Below are 21,123 nucleotides of genomic sequence, written 5' to 3'. Positions count from 1 at the left end.
AAGGGTCCAAATTTTTTTTTCGCATCACCCCGCTCGGCAACTTCTGCATGCAAATCACTAGAAGTCTTTCTACGCCACTGTTTGTATACAAAGTGTTATGCCCTGCTCTAAACATTGTAATACAGAATAAACATGGAATTTATTAAAAATTTCAAGCACAAGAAATTATGCAAATTCCTTAATTAAAAATAATTCCAAGTTGAAATAAAAGCCTGTTCATTGTATGCAGCATATTATGTATTGGCTTTGAAGTTAGAACATGACAAAAAAAAACCAGTAGAATTTTAATGTGCTTTACACATTGAAAACTAACAAAATTTGTACAGATAACAAATTTGGTCAGGACTATACAATACAGAGCTTGAGACAGAAAATTGTAAATCTATCACAGTGTATAATCACTCATACTTCTATGGATTAAAATATAAATATCCTTCATGAGATCTAAGAAAATTAAGATACAAAAAAAAAAACGATTTAGGATTCTCCTTACATGGATGTTAAAGGGGAACGGGAAGGTCTATTAACAGGACAGATAAAACCAGGACAGTTATTTTCGATACATTTTTATCTGTAACTTTTGTTTTACTCAACATATTGTTAAAATTTGAATTGTATAATAAAGAACATGGTATTTACTTATATTATTTGTAAAAAATATAAAAATGAATAATAACTAAGTTAAAAAAATCTGCCAGGACAGTTTAATTTTATGAAAAAAAATGGCTGAAATTGCCGAGAAAAGTTTACTTATAATTAAAATATTTTCTCCAAAAAGACTGTCTGGCATAATATTTTTGTACCATTATAAAGATTATTAAATATTCATTCTAACAATCTATAATTTAATATTTTTTTCATCTTTTAAAGGTAAAAAAATCTGCCAGGACAGTAGCCTTTCACGTTGGTAATTTTGTTGAAATTATTTCAATATCAAAATACAAAGTTAAATATCTTCTTCAAAATAAATGTCTGGTAAACAAATGTTAGTTCATTGGAAAGTTTAGAATATAAGCTTTATGAAAATATAAAATTATATGAACTTTTATGTCATTAACACCAAAAAAATCTGCCAGGACAGTAGCCTACTCCGCTAAATTTTAAGAAAAAAATGGCTGAAATTGTCGAGAAGAGTTTACCTATAATTGTTATATTTTCTTCAGTACGACTGTCTGGCATAATATTTTTGTATGATTATAAAGATTATGGAATAATCTTTCTAAAAACCTATGATTTAATATTTTTTTCGTCTTTTAAAGGTAAAAAAATCTGCCAGGACAGAAGCCTTTTACGTTAGAAATTTTGTTGAAATTTGTTCAAAATCAATATATAAGGTTTAATATCTTCTTTGAAATAAAAGTCCGGTAAACAAATTTTAGTTCATTTAAAAGTTTGAAATATAAGCTTTATGAAAATATAAAATAATATGGACATTTTTTTCATAAAATTAAACTGTCCCTGGCAGATTTTTTTTAACTTAGTTATTATTTATTTTTATATTTTTTGCAAATAATATAAGTAAATACCATGTTCTTTATTATGCAATTTAAATTTTAACAATATGTTGAGTAAAACAAAAGTTACAGATAAAAACGTATCGAAAATAACTGTCCTGGTTTTATCTGTCCTGTTTTTAGACCTTCCCAAGGGGAACTAGATACAAGATATATAGAAAAAAATCTAATAAATTATTTTTTTTTGCTCAAACATTTATCAAATGCAAAAAGTGAAATAATAATTCTCTTTTAGCAGCCAGAATGGTTCAATTTTGTCAAAATATTCTAAAAATCACTTGCAAGTGAATAATTCGACCTCATTGAATCCGTATTCATGTGAACTTTAATTTAACCCCTAAGCTTGAGATGAATAACACGTGAATTGTATGTGTAAAGTTATCTAAAGGAAAAGAATTTCAACATTGAATGTGATACAAAGGTAAATCATTTGATTGACTGATTTGATCCACAAAAAATCATTCTCATACAGGTAAAAACGATGATAAACATTTATTTTCAATCTATAATATGAAATTAAAATGACCTAGAAAAATCCAACAGCATGAGTTTGCTTAATCTATCTATATCTATATTTATGTTTACATCGCTAATGTGGTCATCGGATGACTTTGGAGGTCATTAGATAGTTAATTACATGGCATCTAAACTAAAATACACACGAAACGAAGTTACAAATTTTCATGCCCCTGCCATGTTAATTGTTTATTTCAGACTTTTAATAGTTTGAAAAAATGTTTTACATTGTTATTAATCAAATATGAGAATTTATTTAAAATCGAGGAACATGAATTTGACAGCTAGTGCCCCTTTAACTATCCTGATACTGATATGTTTTTACAAAAACAACTGAATAATAATAAAATATATACTGTAAAATTAGAAATAATTGTGAGGTTTTTAAAATTTGTGAAAAATGTAAAATTAGAAATAATTGTGAGGTTTTTGAAATTTGTGAAAAATGCAACTACTTTAGTATTACAAATGCAGGCAATAATTTAAACAATTACATATATAGAAAAGACAAATCATTTTTAGCGGAGGGCAAAGGTTTCTCAAATCCATTTGGATATAAAAATAATATTACTTTCCCCCCTTTTTAAGTTAAATTTTATCAAAAGAAGTTTATCCAGACTGTTTAAAACTGTGTGTTTCCTTAAATATTAAAAAGAGTTAAACATAAAGCTTTAGTTGCAGCAGACAGCACTTAGACAGGATGCAAATCTAAAAAAAATATTTTTAGACACTTGTAATATTTGATTATTGTCTGATATGAGGACATTTTAGGAACCTTTAAAAACAAATAATGATATATTGTAACGATTAACAGATATGATAGCAGAAAAATATAAAAACATTATGGACGGTTTGTCAATTTTCAGGAATTCCTTGCACAACCTTATAATAATCAAAGCACTGTTCTCAACACTATGGTCAAAACAACAATTGACACTCAATATCTGTGTTTTCTGGACTACTGTTGTGTTGTTGTTTAGCTGTACCAATGAGGCTAATAGCTGTTATTCACTATTCAGGTGGTTAAAGATGCCACATTTCATAATTAAAAAATCCATGAACAGTCATCAAGAAATCTTTCATGTTGTTGTTGATGGTGGTGGTACAACTAAACTATCCAGTTCTCTTTTGTAGTTTGTCTCTGCTAACCATACCTACAAATATATATAATTTACCCTGCAATCAGACATGTTTATATCTAAATACGACTGTTCATTTGTACAAACAAACTTATTGGATATTCAACTACCTAGTATATAAACATCTACTCGTGGTAATTTTCTCGTTTGAATTGTTTTATATTTGTCATTTCACAGCCTTTTATAGCTGACTTACTATGCTATATGGGTTCAACTCATAGTTAAAGGCTGTACAGTGACCAATAGTTGTTAATTTCTGTGTCGTTTGATTTCTTGTGGAGAGTTGTCTCATTGGCAATCATACAACATCTTCTTATTTTCCTAACCTGCTTCTAAAGCAGCAATAGTTTATCTTAAAATTACACAGTTCTTTTTATGTATTCTTTGGCAGTCTGTTTATTAATTAGCACTGTCAATTTCGAAATATATTGTTAAATATCAATTATAAAGTATTTTTTATATGTCAATTTTTTTTTATAATTTATATATGCTTGAAATAAGCAAAAGCATAATACATGAATTGACAATGATTGCTGTTCAAGGGTTGACCTTTTTTTTCTTATACTTTTGGTTTCAGAGAACTTTAATCCTCTAAAACAGGTCTAAATAAATGACAAATCTAGCTTAAAATTGCAATTCTTATAAATGGCAGGACTATAACAATCCAATAATTTTTTTAGGAAGTCACAAGAAACCAAAAAAATACATACATGGAACCTAGATTCTACTAATTCCTGGAACTCTTTCCTCTGCTGTTTATTAAGTCCAGCATCTTTGACAGTTTTCTGCCAGCTGTCAATTTGTTTCTGTCTCTGAGTCACAGCTTTCTGATATTTGTTTGGTAGTCCTCCTGGAATGCTCTAGAAAAAAAATAATAACATAAACATATAGATATAAAATAAAGCTACCCATTATGGAGAAATTAAGAAATTCACTTGCTATAGAGGAAGTTGTATTTTACCAGATTGGTATTTAAATTATAAGTGGTGTTTTTCTTTTAATACAGTACATGTAAATCATTTTATATATTATGTTCTCAAAACTATGCATTGAAACATTCTTTATTTGTAAAACTAAGTTTTACTGCAATGTGTAAATCAAAAAGCACAAAGAGAGATAATACTTGTTTCACACAAAAATGCTTATTTCCACATATTATTAAGAATCTACAGATTCTATTGAAAATAATATGCCTCTATTACACAATTTCTTCTGTCTTTTCAAATTGCAATTTTAAAGAACGAGTTTTTTATATACCAGTACTTGTACAATATGTTTAAATCAACGTGTTCAGCTTTTCTTACGAGCATCTGACATCACTCCATTTATTTTCTGTTCTTGTAATTTTAAAAGAAGCAATGGAATTTTAGCCTTTAAATTTTGTAGGGTATATTAATCAGCCAAAATCAGAGGATCCTGAAAGGTCTTTAAAACAGAAAGTAGAATGAAGCTTTTTTAGATCTATGTACTAAGCAAAGCTTGGACACAGGATCTGTATATGTACTTTCTTAATCTTAAAAAATGATAGTTTTAACTTAAATCCAAACTTACAACTTGAAAGTCTTAATTCAGAAAATACTTTTTAGCATTTAAAAAATTAAACTGAAAGAATTTTGATCTGAAACATTCTAAAATAACTGAAAATGAAAACCTACTATAGTTGTTCCTTCCACTTCAAATGGAATGTTAAAGGTAAAGAATTCTGACACCGGTAACAGTTCCCATACTGGTCCCTCATCTTTGTGGTCTGGTCCTGCAGAAAACATTAAGGATGATTAAACCAAAGGTAACAGATTATATCAAATCTCTCATTAGTTCACTCATGTACAAGACTGATAATGGTGAGTTTATCACTATACTGTAAACCAACTTATTTTTCGCAGATACTTAATTTCCGTTTTACCCTTCCTAGACCACTTCGCAGCTATTTAATTTTGTGATTTTCTGAAGTTCAATAAGGAATGATCCAAGTGTTACATATTCATGACGATTAATATTCGCATTATTATTGTACTCGTGAAAGTCGCGAAAATAAATTGCTCATGAAAATAAGTTGGTTCACAGTATATAGAATGAAATTCAAAACAGTGTGGCTGTGGCCATTGATTGACACATTAAATTCATCCATTGACTGGGACAATTTACGTGAAGGTTTGTCTGTAACGACCACTGTTCAAGACGTACCTACGATAGACATTTAAACTGTGGGGTCACCAAAGGTTTCTTAACGCCTTTAATTATAAAATAATTCGAAAAATTAATCAGGAATAACCTTTATGTTTTGATTTATATAATTGGTATAAATCGAAACATCGTGTTATTTCTGATTAATTTTTCGAATTACTTTATTTCGGTGTTGAGAACCTTTGGTGACCCCATAGTTTAAGTGTATTTAAAAAGTACATAGTGATCAGTGGTCGTTACATACAAACGTTCACCTAAATTGTCCCAGTCAATGGATGAATTTAATGTGTCAATCAATGGCCACAGCCACACTGTTTTGAATTTCATTCTAAACATGATGTTATAGTAAACAAGAATGTGTCCATAGTACACGGATGCCCCACTCCCACTATCATTTTCTATGTTCAGTGGACCATGAAATTGGGGTCAAAACTACAATTTGGCATTAAAATTAGAAAGATCATATCATGGGGAACATGTGTATTAAGTTTCAAGTTGATTGGACTTCAGCTTCATCAAAAACTACCTCGACCAAAAACTTTAACCTGACGGACGAACGGAGGCACAGACCAGAAAACATAATGCCCCTCTACTATCGTAGGTGGGGCATAAAAATAATTGAAAACTCTGTTTTCACTGAATTAAAATTTACTAAACACAGGATTTCTGAGAAACAAACTGTATTACTTGTTCAAATTCAGTTGTAAAATAGTTTGATCAATATATAATGAGCTGTGTTGGATAGAAATTGACCTTATGCAAGTTCACAAATACATGTACATAAATAAGACTTTGATTGATTTTGGAACAGTCAAATATGAAATAAAAGATGAAACTCTGTCTGTTTAGTTAGGTTCTTAAAACAACTGAATTTTTAAACAGATACATTCTTTGTGAAATGATTTTCAAACAGGAAATAGTTTTACAGATGTTTTGATAATCATTTTTATACTGCAATCAGCTATTTTACTATACAGATAAAGCTATACGTATAAACGTTAGCTTTATACGTCAATGATCTCAACTCACCTATAAGCCCCGCCTACTTACAACGTCACGTCACAACCATGACAACGTGTAGTAACAATGGTCAAACTTTTATGTATTTAAACCTGTTATGTCTTCAAATTGGTAATTTATATACCATGTTTATCAAATGTTATTAATCAAATTCATTTTCCCTTTCTAATTCCTTAAATTGTCAATGCTTACCGCCTAGACTACGCTCATAGGGAAATACCCCAAAATGGTACCCCAAGGGGGAAATTCCTAACACTTTTTTTTAATAATATTTGTTTCATATTTTTATTATTTTTTTTTGTTTTTTTTATCGATTTCAGTATAAAAACAATATACGTATAGTGTCTTGAAATATGAAATTTATTTGTATTCGGCACGAAACGGGAAAATGCTCGGTAGAACCTCGCATTTTCCCGTTTCTAAGCCTCATACAAATAAATTTCATATTTCAAGACACTATACGTATATTGTCTAAGAATAAGGTCCATTTCTATCAAACACAGCTTGTATAATAAAGATTATTCCAATACCTACCAACACATAACGGCTGATCCCAGAGATTTTTAGAATTTCCTATTCCAACTTTGTTCATATGATCCTCAATGCTAGGATAGAATGTGTGATATGGAGCTAGAAGTAATGTGTCATTCCCGCCAAGTATTACTGGTCTGTTTGGTGTCAGTGTGTATAAATTACACAGAGTACTGCCGCTGGAAAATAAAATAGATCAAATATTATACAGGAGGATGTTGAAAATAAATAACCTCACCTGGTAAGACTGTCACGGAACAGAAGTTCCTTCATAATATAATTTCCAAATGGAACAAATATTCTGGAATATTATTTCCACAGGAATAAATATTACAGTAGATGTTCCTAACGGAATAAATAGTATAGAATATTTGTTCCATCAGGTACAGGTATTATGACATTGTTTATAACAAAGTTTCCACTGGAACTTCTGTTAGGTGGAACAAATATACGTTAACAAGACAAGACAGGATGAAACCGAATATTGTACAGTACAAACTGCAGGATACAAAAGTGTACAAAAGTGAAATATACATTTTTTTTGTGGAGCATACCTGTGATGCTTTGCAAGTAATGAAAATATATATCCAATCCACAAAACATCCCCTTGCACCCCCTTAGTATTTCAAATGTTGTCCTATTAGTAATAGTCTGTAATATTCATCTCCTCCTTCTCTATTGTATTTCTATATATATATCAAATAGCCATTACCAAAAATTTACACATAAAATCCAAATTTTTCTTGCTTTTCTAAAAAAAAAACACCCTAAAATTACTGTACCTGATCATAATGTTTCTACAGGGTGCTATCAGTGTAACCTTCTCACAATGACTTAGATATATTGTGGTTTCTACAGGTCCAAGAACTATAGTTGTACTTCTACATTTTTCAATTGTTACTGATCTGAAAACAATAAATTATGTTACTATAGTATGATTTTTTTTTTCAATAAAAAAAAGAATATAATATTAGTGCTATTTCATTCCATAATCCTTGCTCAGCATATGTATTAACCAAAAGTTACTAAGACTCAGGAAATAGTAAAGTAATATAATTCCCAGACTTTTTCATTTAACAAATACTATGTTATTTTCTATTTGCGTTGTTAAGAGTCTCTTCAAATTTGTACTTTATTTGTCCTTTTTATTTTTATACCCAATTTATTATGCCCCATTTATGGGAATTATGTTTTCTGTTCTGTATGTCCGTTCATCTGTTCGTTCGTTCTTCTGTCAGTTCATTTGCCTGTCCCGATTCAGGTTAAAGATTTTGATTGAGGTATTATTTGATGAAGTTGAAGTCCAATCAACTTGAAACTTAGTACATATGTTCCCTTTGATATGATCGTTCTAATTTCAATGCCAAATTAGAGTTTTTACCCCATTTTCACGGTCCACTGAACATAGAAAATGATAGTGGGGATGGTGCATCCGTGTACTAGGGACACATTCTTGTTTTTATTTGAGTCACTAATAATTCTTTTTGTAGATAAAATGTGTGTCTTTTATGCAATGTTTTTTAATGATCATTACTTAAGGTAAGGCTTATCAATGAAACATCCAAAACATAAAACTAATATATGATATTGTTTGATAACTGTATGTGTCGATCATCATCATCATCTTCTAATAAATACAGAACTTACATTCAGCAAAGTTTCAATAAACTGTCGACAGAGAATTATGTCAAGCCTGCCTGTAATTCCAACAGTGTAACGCAAAAATTAAAATGGCAATACTTTTAATCGGTGAAGCATGACTGAAGGTGCAGGGAAAAATAATTTCAAGGAAATGAAATCTGCCAATTCTAATACAACAGCTAACAAATACTACTGACTTATTCTCTAATTATTGTAATTCTATTTAGTTACCTTACCTCAGAGGGGACAGTAAATATAGGTAAGAATAATGACATCTGTGTATCTTCACACTGCTATTCTCTAATGTATTGGAACTCTGAAGTAGTGAAATGAACAATTATTAGTTTCGGATATCCACTGAATTTTTACAAAAAAACATTTGTTTGTAAGCAATTTAGAAAAAAAAGTGTAAAAATATATATAAATGTAAAAAGATCATCGAACAGAAGCAAATATGAATCAAAAACTCTGTTTCTTGTAGTGTCAAAAATTATAATTGATTAGATTATAAAATTCCATAGTTTCCAATTAAAAAGTAAATATTTTATCTCTTAAAATATAGCTTCAATTTTTTAGGTTTCATTTTCCTTGTGTCAAAAAAATTAAGACAATGACTAACATTAATTTAATAAGAAGTATACCTCATATAGAATAAGATGTTTTATTGTATAGCAATATAATATTTCCCACAGAAAGTAACCAAAAGTTAGCGTGCAATAAATTCTAATATTGCACTAGTGCAATAAATCCAGGCACGGATCCAGAGGGGGGGGGGGGGGGGGGGGGGGTTCCGGGGGTTGGAACCCCCCCTTTTTTTGGACGATCAATGCATTTGAATGGGGACATGTAATTGGAACCCCCCCTTTGTCCTGGGTTAGGAACCCCCCCTTTTTAAAATGGCTGGATCCGCCCCTGAAATCTTCAAAATTCATGATGTCATTAACGACAAAATCTTAGTTTAAACCAATTTTTACTTTTAAATATTATATTGCTATACAATAAAAGGGTTATTGCATGAATATTAGGGAATATTGTCCCTCGTAGAACATATATTGCACTCGCAAGCTCGTGCAATATAAAATTCTACTCAGGACAATATTCCCCAATATTCATGCAATAACCCTATAGTATGATCATCGATAAGCCAACTATCCATTAGAATCTAAATGATGTGGATTTCAGGAACCATATTATTTTATTTTTCCCAAATATCAAACAATTCCTTAAAACATAAGTATATTGGGAATTTCGTGCTACAATAAAGACCCATTGGTGCCTTTCGGCTGTTGTCTGCTCTATGGTCGGGTTGTTGTCGCTTTGACACATTCCACATTTCCTTTCTCAATTTTATAATATGTTATAAAAGGACTAACAATGTAATTCCAGTTTTCCAATGTGTGAATGGGGAATAAAATATTACAAGGAAAATTTTGGCAAAATTTAGACAGGGCCTGATCATGAGCATCACCTAAAATAAATAATATAATCACAAAGTAAACTCCATGTTTAGATCTCAAAGCTTGTGCTTTTTATTACAATCAAGCTTGAGTCAAGGCAATCAACTCTTTTAGTAATTCTGTCATTTTTCAAATGATTTCTCATCATATAGTTCTATAACCTATGAAAAGGAACTATTCTAAGGGGAAAAAGTGGAGTTTTAACAAAGAACATAATTCTGCACATTGATATTTTTTTAAATTGCAAATGATTCATGGTCAATTTGGCCCAAAGACCTTGTCTTGTGTTTGAAAACCTATATAGTACAGATGTAACTTTCCACACTTACTCGTCCTATCGTCTGTTTGCTGACCTGACTCATTATTATGATCTTGTTTCTACAAAAAAAAATCAAAAATATATCTTAAAAAAAGATCTTTTAATCATAAAGAAATCATTTTCCTAATTTTGAATAAATGAAAAGTTAACTTTATGAAATAATTCTTAAAAAGATTTAAAGATTCAACAGATTTTTTTTTTAATAAAAGGATTAAAAATCTATCTATATCTAAAGTGAATATTCAAACTATGATACTTTTTTTTTTTTAAACATATATGAATTATTTGAAAGATAAGATAGCTTTTCAAGCTTTGGATAACATAATCAGCACTTAATTAGAATTTTTTTGTAAGCTGCAGTATAAAAGATTTAAATGCTTTACAAGCAATGTCTGTATAGACAGAAAGAAGGTTCTGTAAATATTTTACAAATAATTGTCTTTGAATCTATCGTAAAATGTAAGACGTTATTCTTTTTAAGTATAAATGTAAGACATTATACTTACATTTTTTATGCATGGTTAAGATAAAATGTCATCCTCTCAAAAACCAAATCAATTATTTCTGAAACTGTTTGATTCTTACCCTTTAATGTGTTCTTTTGGCACAACATGAGCATTTGTGGCTATTTTCCCTCTCTTCTTTGTTTCTGATTTAACATCCTTTTCCTCTCCTAAAAGAATTTTTATTTCTGTAGTATTGATCTTTGAAACAATGTATTCTTTGCTTTCATCTATACCTTTGTTTTTTTGGGGGAATTTGGGTGTTGGGATTTAGTGTAATCTATTTAACTGTCCAATATTTTTGGTACTTTATGTTGACCATTTATGTATTAACCCTTTTCAAATCTGTATTATTTTATTTTTTTATGTACTAACTGTTAAATTCACTTTTATTGGTTGGAATTTGTGTAGGATTATTTGGGTACTGGGGACTAATAGACAGGGTTATCTGCATCTATTAACTAGTTTTTATTTAAGGTGAAGGTTTTATTTCTAAATATAAACTGGGGTAGGGTCTTTAAAAAGAAACAAACAGTTGAATTTTAACAAAATAATTTTAAATTTAGCATTCTAATATGACGTTCTTCTTGAGCTTTGGGTACAAAGCCATGTTCTAATTCAAATAGAACATGGGCTGCACGTGATTGACGTCACAATTGAAATTGCAACGTCAGATGAATTTTGAACAACGCCAGGGATCAAAATGGACATTTTTGTTGGTGTTGCTCGCTAGGAAATTAAATAAAAACATTCTAAAAGTAAGTTTAAATGTTTCTGTTCTTTTTTTATTGATAAACTGTTGATTTTCTATAACGTTTTTGGTTCATGAAATCAAAATGGCGACATTCCGAGCGTCTACTATAGGTCAGCATCGAAGTGAAAAAGTTCAAATATTCCTATTAGAATCGAAATAATTCTATCCTGCCATGCTCTATGCTCATTTTAACATGGGTAGGCATTATATTTGTAAACATTTAATACCTCGCTTACGCTCGGTATTAAGATATTAACAAATATAATGCCTACCCATGTTAAAATGAGCATAGAGCATGGCAGGATAGAATTATTTCTTAATTAACTTCTAACTAGAAACTAAAAACAAATGTTAATGTATTAAAAATTTGATCTGTTATCTGTTTGTTGTAAAAGTGTCTGATATCATGATCCATATATTTGAGTGTTTTACATTGATATATCATGATTCTGATAAGTCTGTTATTAGCACCACCCAGTCATTCAATATACCTTTTATAATCTATACTGAGTATCAAATTCATAATACATTTGTAATGGATGGAACACAATTTCAATTTGATTATCTCCCCTTTACCATAAAAATGTTACTTATATTTATGTGTAAAAATAATTCAAGGTGATCGCCAATTACATATAGCTTGGATTATTATTATGATTACTGTGGATTCATTTATTTTTCGTAGGTACCAATTTTTCCTGGATTGAGAAAAACTTTTTTTTTGTAAATATTTATTTTATGGTTTAGGCAAAGTCAGCATACATTTCCTTAGATATATTTTAACTTGATGAACATCTACCAAGGAAATCTACGAAAATTAGTGGCCAACGAGTAATACTGAATTCAATGTAACCAATTTTGAAGAGTCCTATGATAAGATTATGGCTGAAGTAGTTTTTTTGTACTCGTCTTCATTAAAATTGTAATTCACAAACCTGCTCCTGCCCAAGACAATCTACGACCACTTGCTATGCAGGCTGATATACCAAACATATTTTGAACCAAACAATCCTTTATCCATAGCTGTAAAGGTCTTAGAGTAAAACTTTTTGTTAACTGAAATGTAAAGAAAACATTTACCTATGGTGAAACAATTGAGTGAGGCCTATTCAATTCAAAACATATTTTTTTTATTATTATGTTAGGATTTCTGTATAGATATACTTACTTTTAAAATAGAAGTCTTGTCTAAAAACTTAAAGTTTCAAAATAAATATTGCTTTTCACAATGATGAAAATGTGATGTGGGTATATGTCAATGAGACAGCAAAATAAAATCCCTATAAAATAATTGATTTAAATTATATTTCTGTGAAAATTTATGTAGTCATTTCAGTTTCATACTTCTTTATATATAAATAGAAATTTTAGACTGCATGTCCTCAATATATACTTTACCAATACATAACAAACAATTATATCATTTTAGAATTTGACAATTTAATTTGCTTTATGCATAAAATCCTTAGGCCTTTCTTATGTATAATGTATAGGCATATGTTGATTTTAACATATGATAAATATTATGTATTGTAATTTTGCTTGTGTTTTCCCCTTTATGTTACCCCTTTAATTTACCTTTGAGTAACCTGTTCTATGCTGCACTGTTTGTAATACTGCTATATCTTGAATAGGTAAAAGGGATCTATAGAAAAAAAAAAACACATTATAAAACTAAACACATTAGAAAATTTTACAGGTATCATATTTTACACTTCCATCCACCTCAATCAAAATATTTGATGGCCTTTATAAAAGGTTAGTGGGAAGGGATGAGGCAATTTGCAAACATTCCCTCATGCAAATTTAAAAACAAACACAGCCTGTCCTAACAAATCTGAAAACATTTCATAATCTTTCAATTTCCAAAAGGGCAGTATTTAACTAACTGCATCATCCAACTGGTCCAAGGACTCAGTTATCGTCCTTTGGTTTCGTTGTCTACGAATATAGTCCCTAGTGTAAACAGTGTATAACTTGCATGTTTTATTTAATACACTTTCCCAATTTATTTCTTGATATTAAATGAATGAAATATTAAGTAGGGGGATGTAGTTACATGTTAAAAAAATTTGGGTGCTGCATCTTTATGTTAAGTAGTGATTTGGTCCAGTTGAAAAAGGTCAAATTTTATCACGTCTGAAGCTGTCAAACTGAATTTTACACCCCCTTAACACAGAAGTGTCAATATTTTGAGTTAGAGCTGGTAGAAGTTTCTATAATTTTGATATTATTTGTCTCACTGGTAGTACAATACACTGTAAAAATCTTTTTGAGAAAGATTTTTTTAATTTGAATTTATGGTCTAAAAGAAATGCACTACGAAATAAACTTATTGTAGTAGCAAGCATATTTTTACCCTACTTTTTAAATTTATGCCTGTTTTTTTTATTTCCTTCTACAAATTGTCATTCTGTTTGTGGGACCATTGTGGAGGTTCATTATTGGGTGTATTTTTACAATACAGTTGAACCTCGTTGTGTCGAAGTCGAAGGGACTGGACCAAAGTATTCGACTCATCCGAGGTCGAGTGTGTCCTCATAAATTTTCAGGTGAAAAATGTTGAACACACTAACATTCCACTTGAACAATCAGCAAAGGTGTTAATTAGTGGTCACCATAAACATGTCATTTTAACTAATATACAAACAAGTATGTTTACTCAGCTTTAATCTCTTTTGAAAATGATTAGTTGACATAAAAAATACATCCGACTTAAATTTTTATCATTAGGTCTGCATCTTTCGAAAAATTCTTACTTTCAAAGTTCGAGACATCAGGGTCAATTTACATTAATTTTACTTAGGCAGGACTATTAAATTTATTGACTTAACCAAGTATTCGAATCATCCGAGTTTGACTCATCAGAGGTAATTATGCATTGATCAAACAGGAATTTTACCGGGACCGAGAAATTACTTCTACTCATCATTTTTTTCGTTACAACCGAGTTCGACACAATAAGGTTCGACTGTATATAGTTTTGATAGGCAAAAGGTGGTGGTGTTTGTGCATACATACAAATGTTTTAACTCTCACTTCGTATGTGTGCCTCTACCAAATCAGGCTATGTAGACCATGTGTTATTTCTTTCTTTGTACATATCTTTCTGGAGAGTTAGATGTTGGTGATTACTGTGTGGTGCTGTACAGTTCAATGTTTTGAGTCATTACTCTTATCTTATTATTAATGAATTATTTTAAAAACACTGTCCTATCATGTAATAAAGTATGCTTTTGCAGTTGATTGGGATCAAATGATTAAAAGCTTTTTCAAGAAAATGAACCACTTACTTGCATTTATCTATGGAACCAGCTATGAGAAAACTTATTGCTGACAATGCCTGTATAGAAACCAGGGACTCTGATGGATTGTTTCTGTTATAAGACTCTGAAAAAAATTGAATTTATATCATATCACGTTACTTTATATAGAGATTAATGCATGGCCTTTTCCATATCGGCCCGGGTATCACCCCAAGACGTAGTCGAGGTGCTGATATAGGTCGAGGGATGATACCCGGGCCGATATTGAAAAGGCCAAGTATTAATCTCTTTATCATATACTTCAGACAATTGTTTTATGTATGGCAAATTAACAAATAAAATTACTAAAACAGTCAAAACTTTATAAAACAGTTAAATTATGAATCTAACAAATACACCATAACTGCCCAACAATAACATTACTACCTCCATATTTATTTATGTTACTATTTCCCATAGACGCATTTTGAAACATTGAAAATTTGGAAGAGTTTTATTATTATTATTATTCCATATTTGTTGTACTATAGAAGGATTCATAATTGTCAATGGCATTTGTTTATATCAAGTACAAAACCCCCATAAAAGTTCCCGTAAATTTTGACGTCATCATAAAAAATATTTGATGTCACAATGGAAAAGTAAACAACCGATACCGGAAATACCAGAAGTAATTTGCACAAGAGGCACTATTATGGGTTTTGTGCCCAAGATGCCCCTGATATGGGTTATCAGCCCGGGTTGGAAATTATGGCTTGTGTACTTCTGCTCATTACACATATGCAAAAGCTATCATATCAATGCTAAGTATATGATAAAATGAAATAAAATCAATCAGCAATGAATAATTGTCTTCAGGTTGGAGACAAATGCACCTTCAACTAAAGATGCCAGGCTAGAGATTACTGTATACAAGCTACTTAGACCCATTGATCATTTATGAAAGATTTAAAATATTTAGTTTTAAAAATATAAATAAATAGAGCATTATGATCCTGGCAATAACATAATAATGACTTTTCAAACAAAAATATATATATGTTGAATTTATGCAGTAATATTAGGAAGTTTTATACATTCATGTGATTTTACAGCAAAATCCATGCATATACCATAGTGGTGCTAGTTTGAAGTGTAAGGCAGATGTTGGTCAATAAATTTAGACAGATGACCAATCACAGCCCCTCTTTATATAGGTATTCAACAGGATACTTTTTTCATACTAAACTAACCTGGATCTACAAGAAGTTCAAGTATTTCATGCATATTGCTCTGTATATATACCAAATGACTGTGGTCATCTAAAGTCTGAAAATACAAAAAATAAATAAAACATAAAAAAGTTCTTTTCTCAGTGATTGATTTCTCTAAAATAATTTATTCACAGATACAATTCATTAAAAAAAAAATAACCAGGTGTTATCAAAATTGAAATCAACATACATTCACTGTAAATTAGATAGAAAAATAATATATGTATAATTTTATTATGGTTGCAACCTACAGGAACATTTTACATCTTTCTGATGGTTGGTCAATCTTAAAATATCTCGAATGGACAGTACAGTTTGTGTACTGTTCATATTGTTTTCATTCTGACTAAACTATCTTCTCTTGTTCTTTGCATTTGATTGATAATCCCCTTAGTAGTCCCCCCCTATATTTTTGACCAAAATAAATAATTACACCATTATCATGAGGTTATGTTCTATTTCTATATCATTTGTTCTTTTATATTCATTGCATGCTAAATAACAAGATAAATTGCCCTGATTATGATCTATTACAATTTAATTTAATTTTGGATGTAACACGTCTTCTGATTGTCTGACGTTATTTTGTTATCAGCCCAGACATAATTAAGTCATGTGACCGTGACGTCATCAACGTTTTTTCATGGTTTTCTACGGTTTAAAATGGAATTTAGAATTAAATTATAAGAAATGACTGTAATATTTTTTCTGTCTATTGAAATAACATAAAAAATGTGGTGCACACTGTTAAATAACCCGCTACATGCGTTATTCGGTGTGCACCAAATTTTTATGTTATTTCTTCAAAGACAGAAAAAATATTACAGTCATTCCTTAAATGTTTTATTTGCTCTTCAAATGGTGATCTTTATTTTTTTTTTTTTTTTTTAACTCTATATATCTGATGCTGAAACAGAACATGTGTTTATACCAGCCTATGTTTGCATCCAACATGACTTATCCATGAATACCTCCACTAAATATATTCATTTTATATTTTCTTCTGCAGTTACTGCCCTTGCAATATCAAATTAAAGATAACTTTCTTTTGGGGAAAACTTTTATGTACAGTCCACACTGAAATATATTTTTTGTACCATAGTCACACATAGGGTTGAAGATGTGTGTTCCTCGGTTTTAGTTTTTATCCCTTATTATTTTTCTCGATCGATTTATGACTATTTAACCAAAGGTATACTACTGCTGCCTTTATTTAAAATACAAATGGTTTGGTGCCAAAGTAAATTTCCCAAAAATATTTCTGCAGAATACTAAAATAGTATGATACCTGAATAAATGAAAGTTAACTTTTACAGAATAAAAAAAATGTAAATATAATACATTGTAACAGCTTTATTCACTTTGAAAAATAACATGACAAAGACTCACTTTATTTCCTCTAGGCGTTGATCTCCCTGTACCATCCAGATCTGGAGAACTACTTCTTGTTGTAGGCCATCTAATTCAGTGTTAAGGTTGTAAAGAGATCTGCTGTAATTTCATTTCATATAGACAAAACAGTTATTCATAGTACTTTTGTGTATCGCTAAGTTGCTGTCACAGATATGTTTTCCCCACACTTCCTTTCTTTAGTATTTAAAATCAAAAACTAAAGTTGTCAGGAAACTTGAAATTGTTATTACAGGAAACTTGAGAATTCAAATGTGAATATCTTGTCATAAAATATGACTGTTTTGTAAAGAGTAAAAATGTACAAGGTAAAATAATATTTCAACATGTCATTTATTTCAAATGCCTTTGTTTATTTTCTATATATAATCATGAAGATGTTGAATGAATGACAATCAGACAACTATCCACAAGACAAGAGATTTAATTTATAACTATGATAAAAATTAATGTTTAAATTATATATTTTCATTTATTGTATTTCTTGCTACGGCTTATCCATGAATTACTACAATAACCAATTAGGTGGAAGATACATAGTTCTAAACAAGTTAGATTTAGATGAAACATTTTTCCATGTTAGGACTATCATTTTTCAAGAGCATATCAGAATTTACTTCACCAATCAACTTTTGATTGTTAAAACAGAGATGAAATGAGTGCACACAGCCTATAAATTAGATAGACAATGATGAAAACTTCAAAAGATCATGATGTGATATAACTTCTTCCTCTCTCATTATTTCTACTAATTGTATAGTTATGATCTGAATAAGTGTACAAAAAATGTATTCCATATTAAATTGGATTATTTTCTTTGGTGTAACTGTTTCTTTGGTTTCTGTTTCTTTGATTGATATATTTACTGTTTATGTCACATCTAGATTTTATTCTTTTTCAACTTGATATTAAGGATCAGTAGGGAGTTTGTTAATACTATTCAAGTTTATCATTTTGCCACTTCAAATTTTCAGCAAACACACAATAAAAACCAGACAATAAATTGTTTTTCAAAGGATACTCATCTCCAGCCACAAGCGAAGCTTTCAAGGACACTTTATGTATCTGTTGTACATATAAATACAAAACAAATTTCAATGTGTTTACTTTTACTCTGGATTTCAGATGATCTGAAATAAACATAAAATTACATCTAAATGTTAGACAAAATTCATTTATTATTATAGGATTAAACACATTTTTTCTAGAGGTTATTGATGTGTAAACCAGGGTGATTAACTCACAAACTGAATAAAAGTCCGAAGGACTTTTATGTTAAGTTTGTGAGTAAGAGACCCGGTTTACACATCAATAACCTCTAGAAAAAATGTGTTTAATCCTTATAATTCTTAAGCCAAACATACACGATAATTAATTTACATTATATGTTTGATGGCTGCTATGTTTGCCATCAAAAGCACAATGGCATGTTGTAACTAAGGAGTACGCCGCCATCTTAACTTTCTAAAAACCATAAATGTCCGATAAATGCAATCAGAATCTAAAATGAAATATAGCACCTACCTCAAAAACTTCATTTTAATTATATATTATCCAAATTTGAAGCGTACACGTAACGAAATAATCTTTCCCTTGAAAATTTTCACCCGTATGACGTCGTGTTATGCCAAGACGTAAATTCGGCAGAATTTTATTTAAATTTTATTTTTATACATTTTCGAAGCTTTAGTGCATTTGTTTAATATTTTTTGTTTTTTTTTTGGTTATATATGCATTATAATAGAAACAACTGTTATGCAATTGTTTTATAATCGCATTTGCTGAAAATCCAAGTATTCCTGCAAGAATCGTGCATGAATAGATTACGAAAGTAGTTGCGGAAACATGGTTTATCGAAGTGTAAACAAGAGAAAAATTTGAATTGACCAATCAAATTCAAGTATTTAAAGATTTGCAAATGAAATAAGATTATCTATCGATATAAGAAATTATCTATCAACAATTTTCACATTTATAATTATGAAGACATCTCAAAATTTTGTGTTTTAAGTAGAGATCTCAAAAATTTGCATTATTAAAGAAGAAATTCATTTTTGGCCATTATTACTTTTTCACTTATTTAAAGTGTCCCTTTGATCTGTAACTGCATGTAAGTTAAATGAAATATACAAAGAGAATGCATATTTGAAAACCATTCTAACTTTCAAACCTCAAAATATATAATTGACTTTTCAAACTGTCTGCCTCCAATGAAACTCATAATGGTTTTTCAAGAAATGTTTGGGTACAGAAAAATAGATATTTCATAACTTTCGTCTATACATCCATACAAACTATATGAAAATACCTGCTCATAATGAAAATATTACATTTTGATAAATTTTGACTGAATCTGTACCTCTTTCTTGTTTTGTTGAGCAATTTGACATTTCTTGTCCCATTCCATCCTCTCAACAGGGGACAAGTCTTCACTAAACAAATGGCAAGTGTGGAAATACCTTAAATAAACAACTTCCATGTGTTTATTTATTTATATCATATTTTATAAATGGATTATTTGAATTTTGCTCAAATAACACAAAAAAATTAACATTCGTGAAGCCTCATTCACTTTGCTATTTGGACAAATGTATGTAAACAAACTGCAAGATACACAAGAATTTACCAATTGCAATATATAATTTCTTTTTATCATTTGCTGGTGGGAGTTTACTGAAACACATGTAAATTATACAGATGATTCAAATACAAAATATCATGAAAGTAACAAAGAAACAAAGACATTTGAATGATATAGTAATCATAGAGTCAAACCTGGTTTCTACTGATCCCATTAAAGCAACAAGAGTTTTCTGTCAAGCTTGAAAAGGAAATGATATTTACACAGAACTGACATGTTTTGAATACATTATTTTTGTTTTTGGAATGACTTTACAAATATATTTTGTAGAGTTATAATTATCATTCAGTCACATGACTTAAAACTTAGGATGTACTTAGGTGATCTAAGGTAAAATTTAAAAAATCAAGAATTCAAAACTGATACTTTAAGCTGGAAGAGTATTAGTTCAGGATCAAAATAAGCTAAAAATATTGAAAGGTCATGGAGCTCCTTTTCGAGATATTTGTTTTATAAAATATGGAGGGAAAAGGCTGACTCAGACTTTTATCTTATATTTGCATTGGTATTATTTGGGTCTCAAATCAAAAGAAAGAAAATCAAGAATCTGCTTAAATTTTGTCAATGACCTTTTATGAGCTATTTAAAAGTCTTATGTTAACCTTGTAACTTATGGAAACACACCAAGGGTGTGGTCACGATTCTCCAACATTTGGTAATTAGACAAAAATAACATTAGGGATTATGGGGTCCTCTTAAGGACTGGATCTTGATATCCACCTGTAATTCACCTGTTCTTAATCAAAATATTGTTGAAGGGGTAAATATTGTTGAAGGGGTAAATATTGTTTTAAAGATATACATGTTTTTTAATAGTCTCCAAAATGTAAAAGTCGATATTATCTAACGCAATGATGTATTTTTTCTTTTATATCAATAAAGATGTGCATGGTATGATAGACAATAAGACAACTCTCTACAAGAGACCAAATGACATTGAAGTTAACAATTATACATAAAAAATGAAGATGTGGT

General features: G+C 29.8%; 1 protein-coding gene across 1 annotated transcript; it reads right to left on the bottom strand.

Moving 5' to 3' along the window:
- Nucleotides 1-2,812: 2,812 nt before the first annotated feature.
- On the bottom strand, nt 2,813-19,961 carry LOC139504668 (TBCC domain-containing protein 1-like). Its single transcript, XM_071294706.1, has 15 exons — nt 19,867-19,961; nt 18,529-18,637; nt 17,487-17,556; nt 16,077-16,152; nt 14,872-14,968; nt 13,157-13,223; nt 12,514-12,634; nt 10,907-10,994; nt 10,332-10,380; nt 8,782-8,861; nt 7,687-7,809; nt 6,908-7,083; nt 4,825-4,922; nt 3,880-4,029; nt 2,813-3,184 (listed from the first exon to the last, which is right to left on the bottom strand). The coding sequence occupies exons 1-15, from the start codon at nt 19,907-19,909 to the stop codon at nt 3,110-3,112; spliced, it is 1,422 nt and encodes a 473-aa protein (XP_071150807.1). The 5' UTR covers nt 19,910-19,961; the 3' UTR covers nt 2,813-3,109.
- Between the last annotated feature and the right edge of the window lie 1,162 nt (nt 19,962-21,123).

This window comes from Mytilus edulis, unplaced genomic scaffold (assembly GCF_963676685.1).
Source record: "Mytilus edulis unplaced genomic scaffold, xbMytEdul2.2 SCAFFOLD_1341, whole genome shotgun sequence".
NCBI lineage: Eukaryota > Metazoa > Mollusca > Bivalvia > Mytilida > Mytilidae > Mytilus > Mytilus edulis.
The sequence above is the reverse complement of the archived record's forward strand: the minus strand, read 5'-3'. Positions and strand labels throughout refer to the sequence as shown.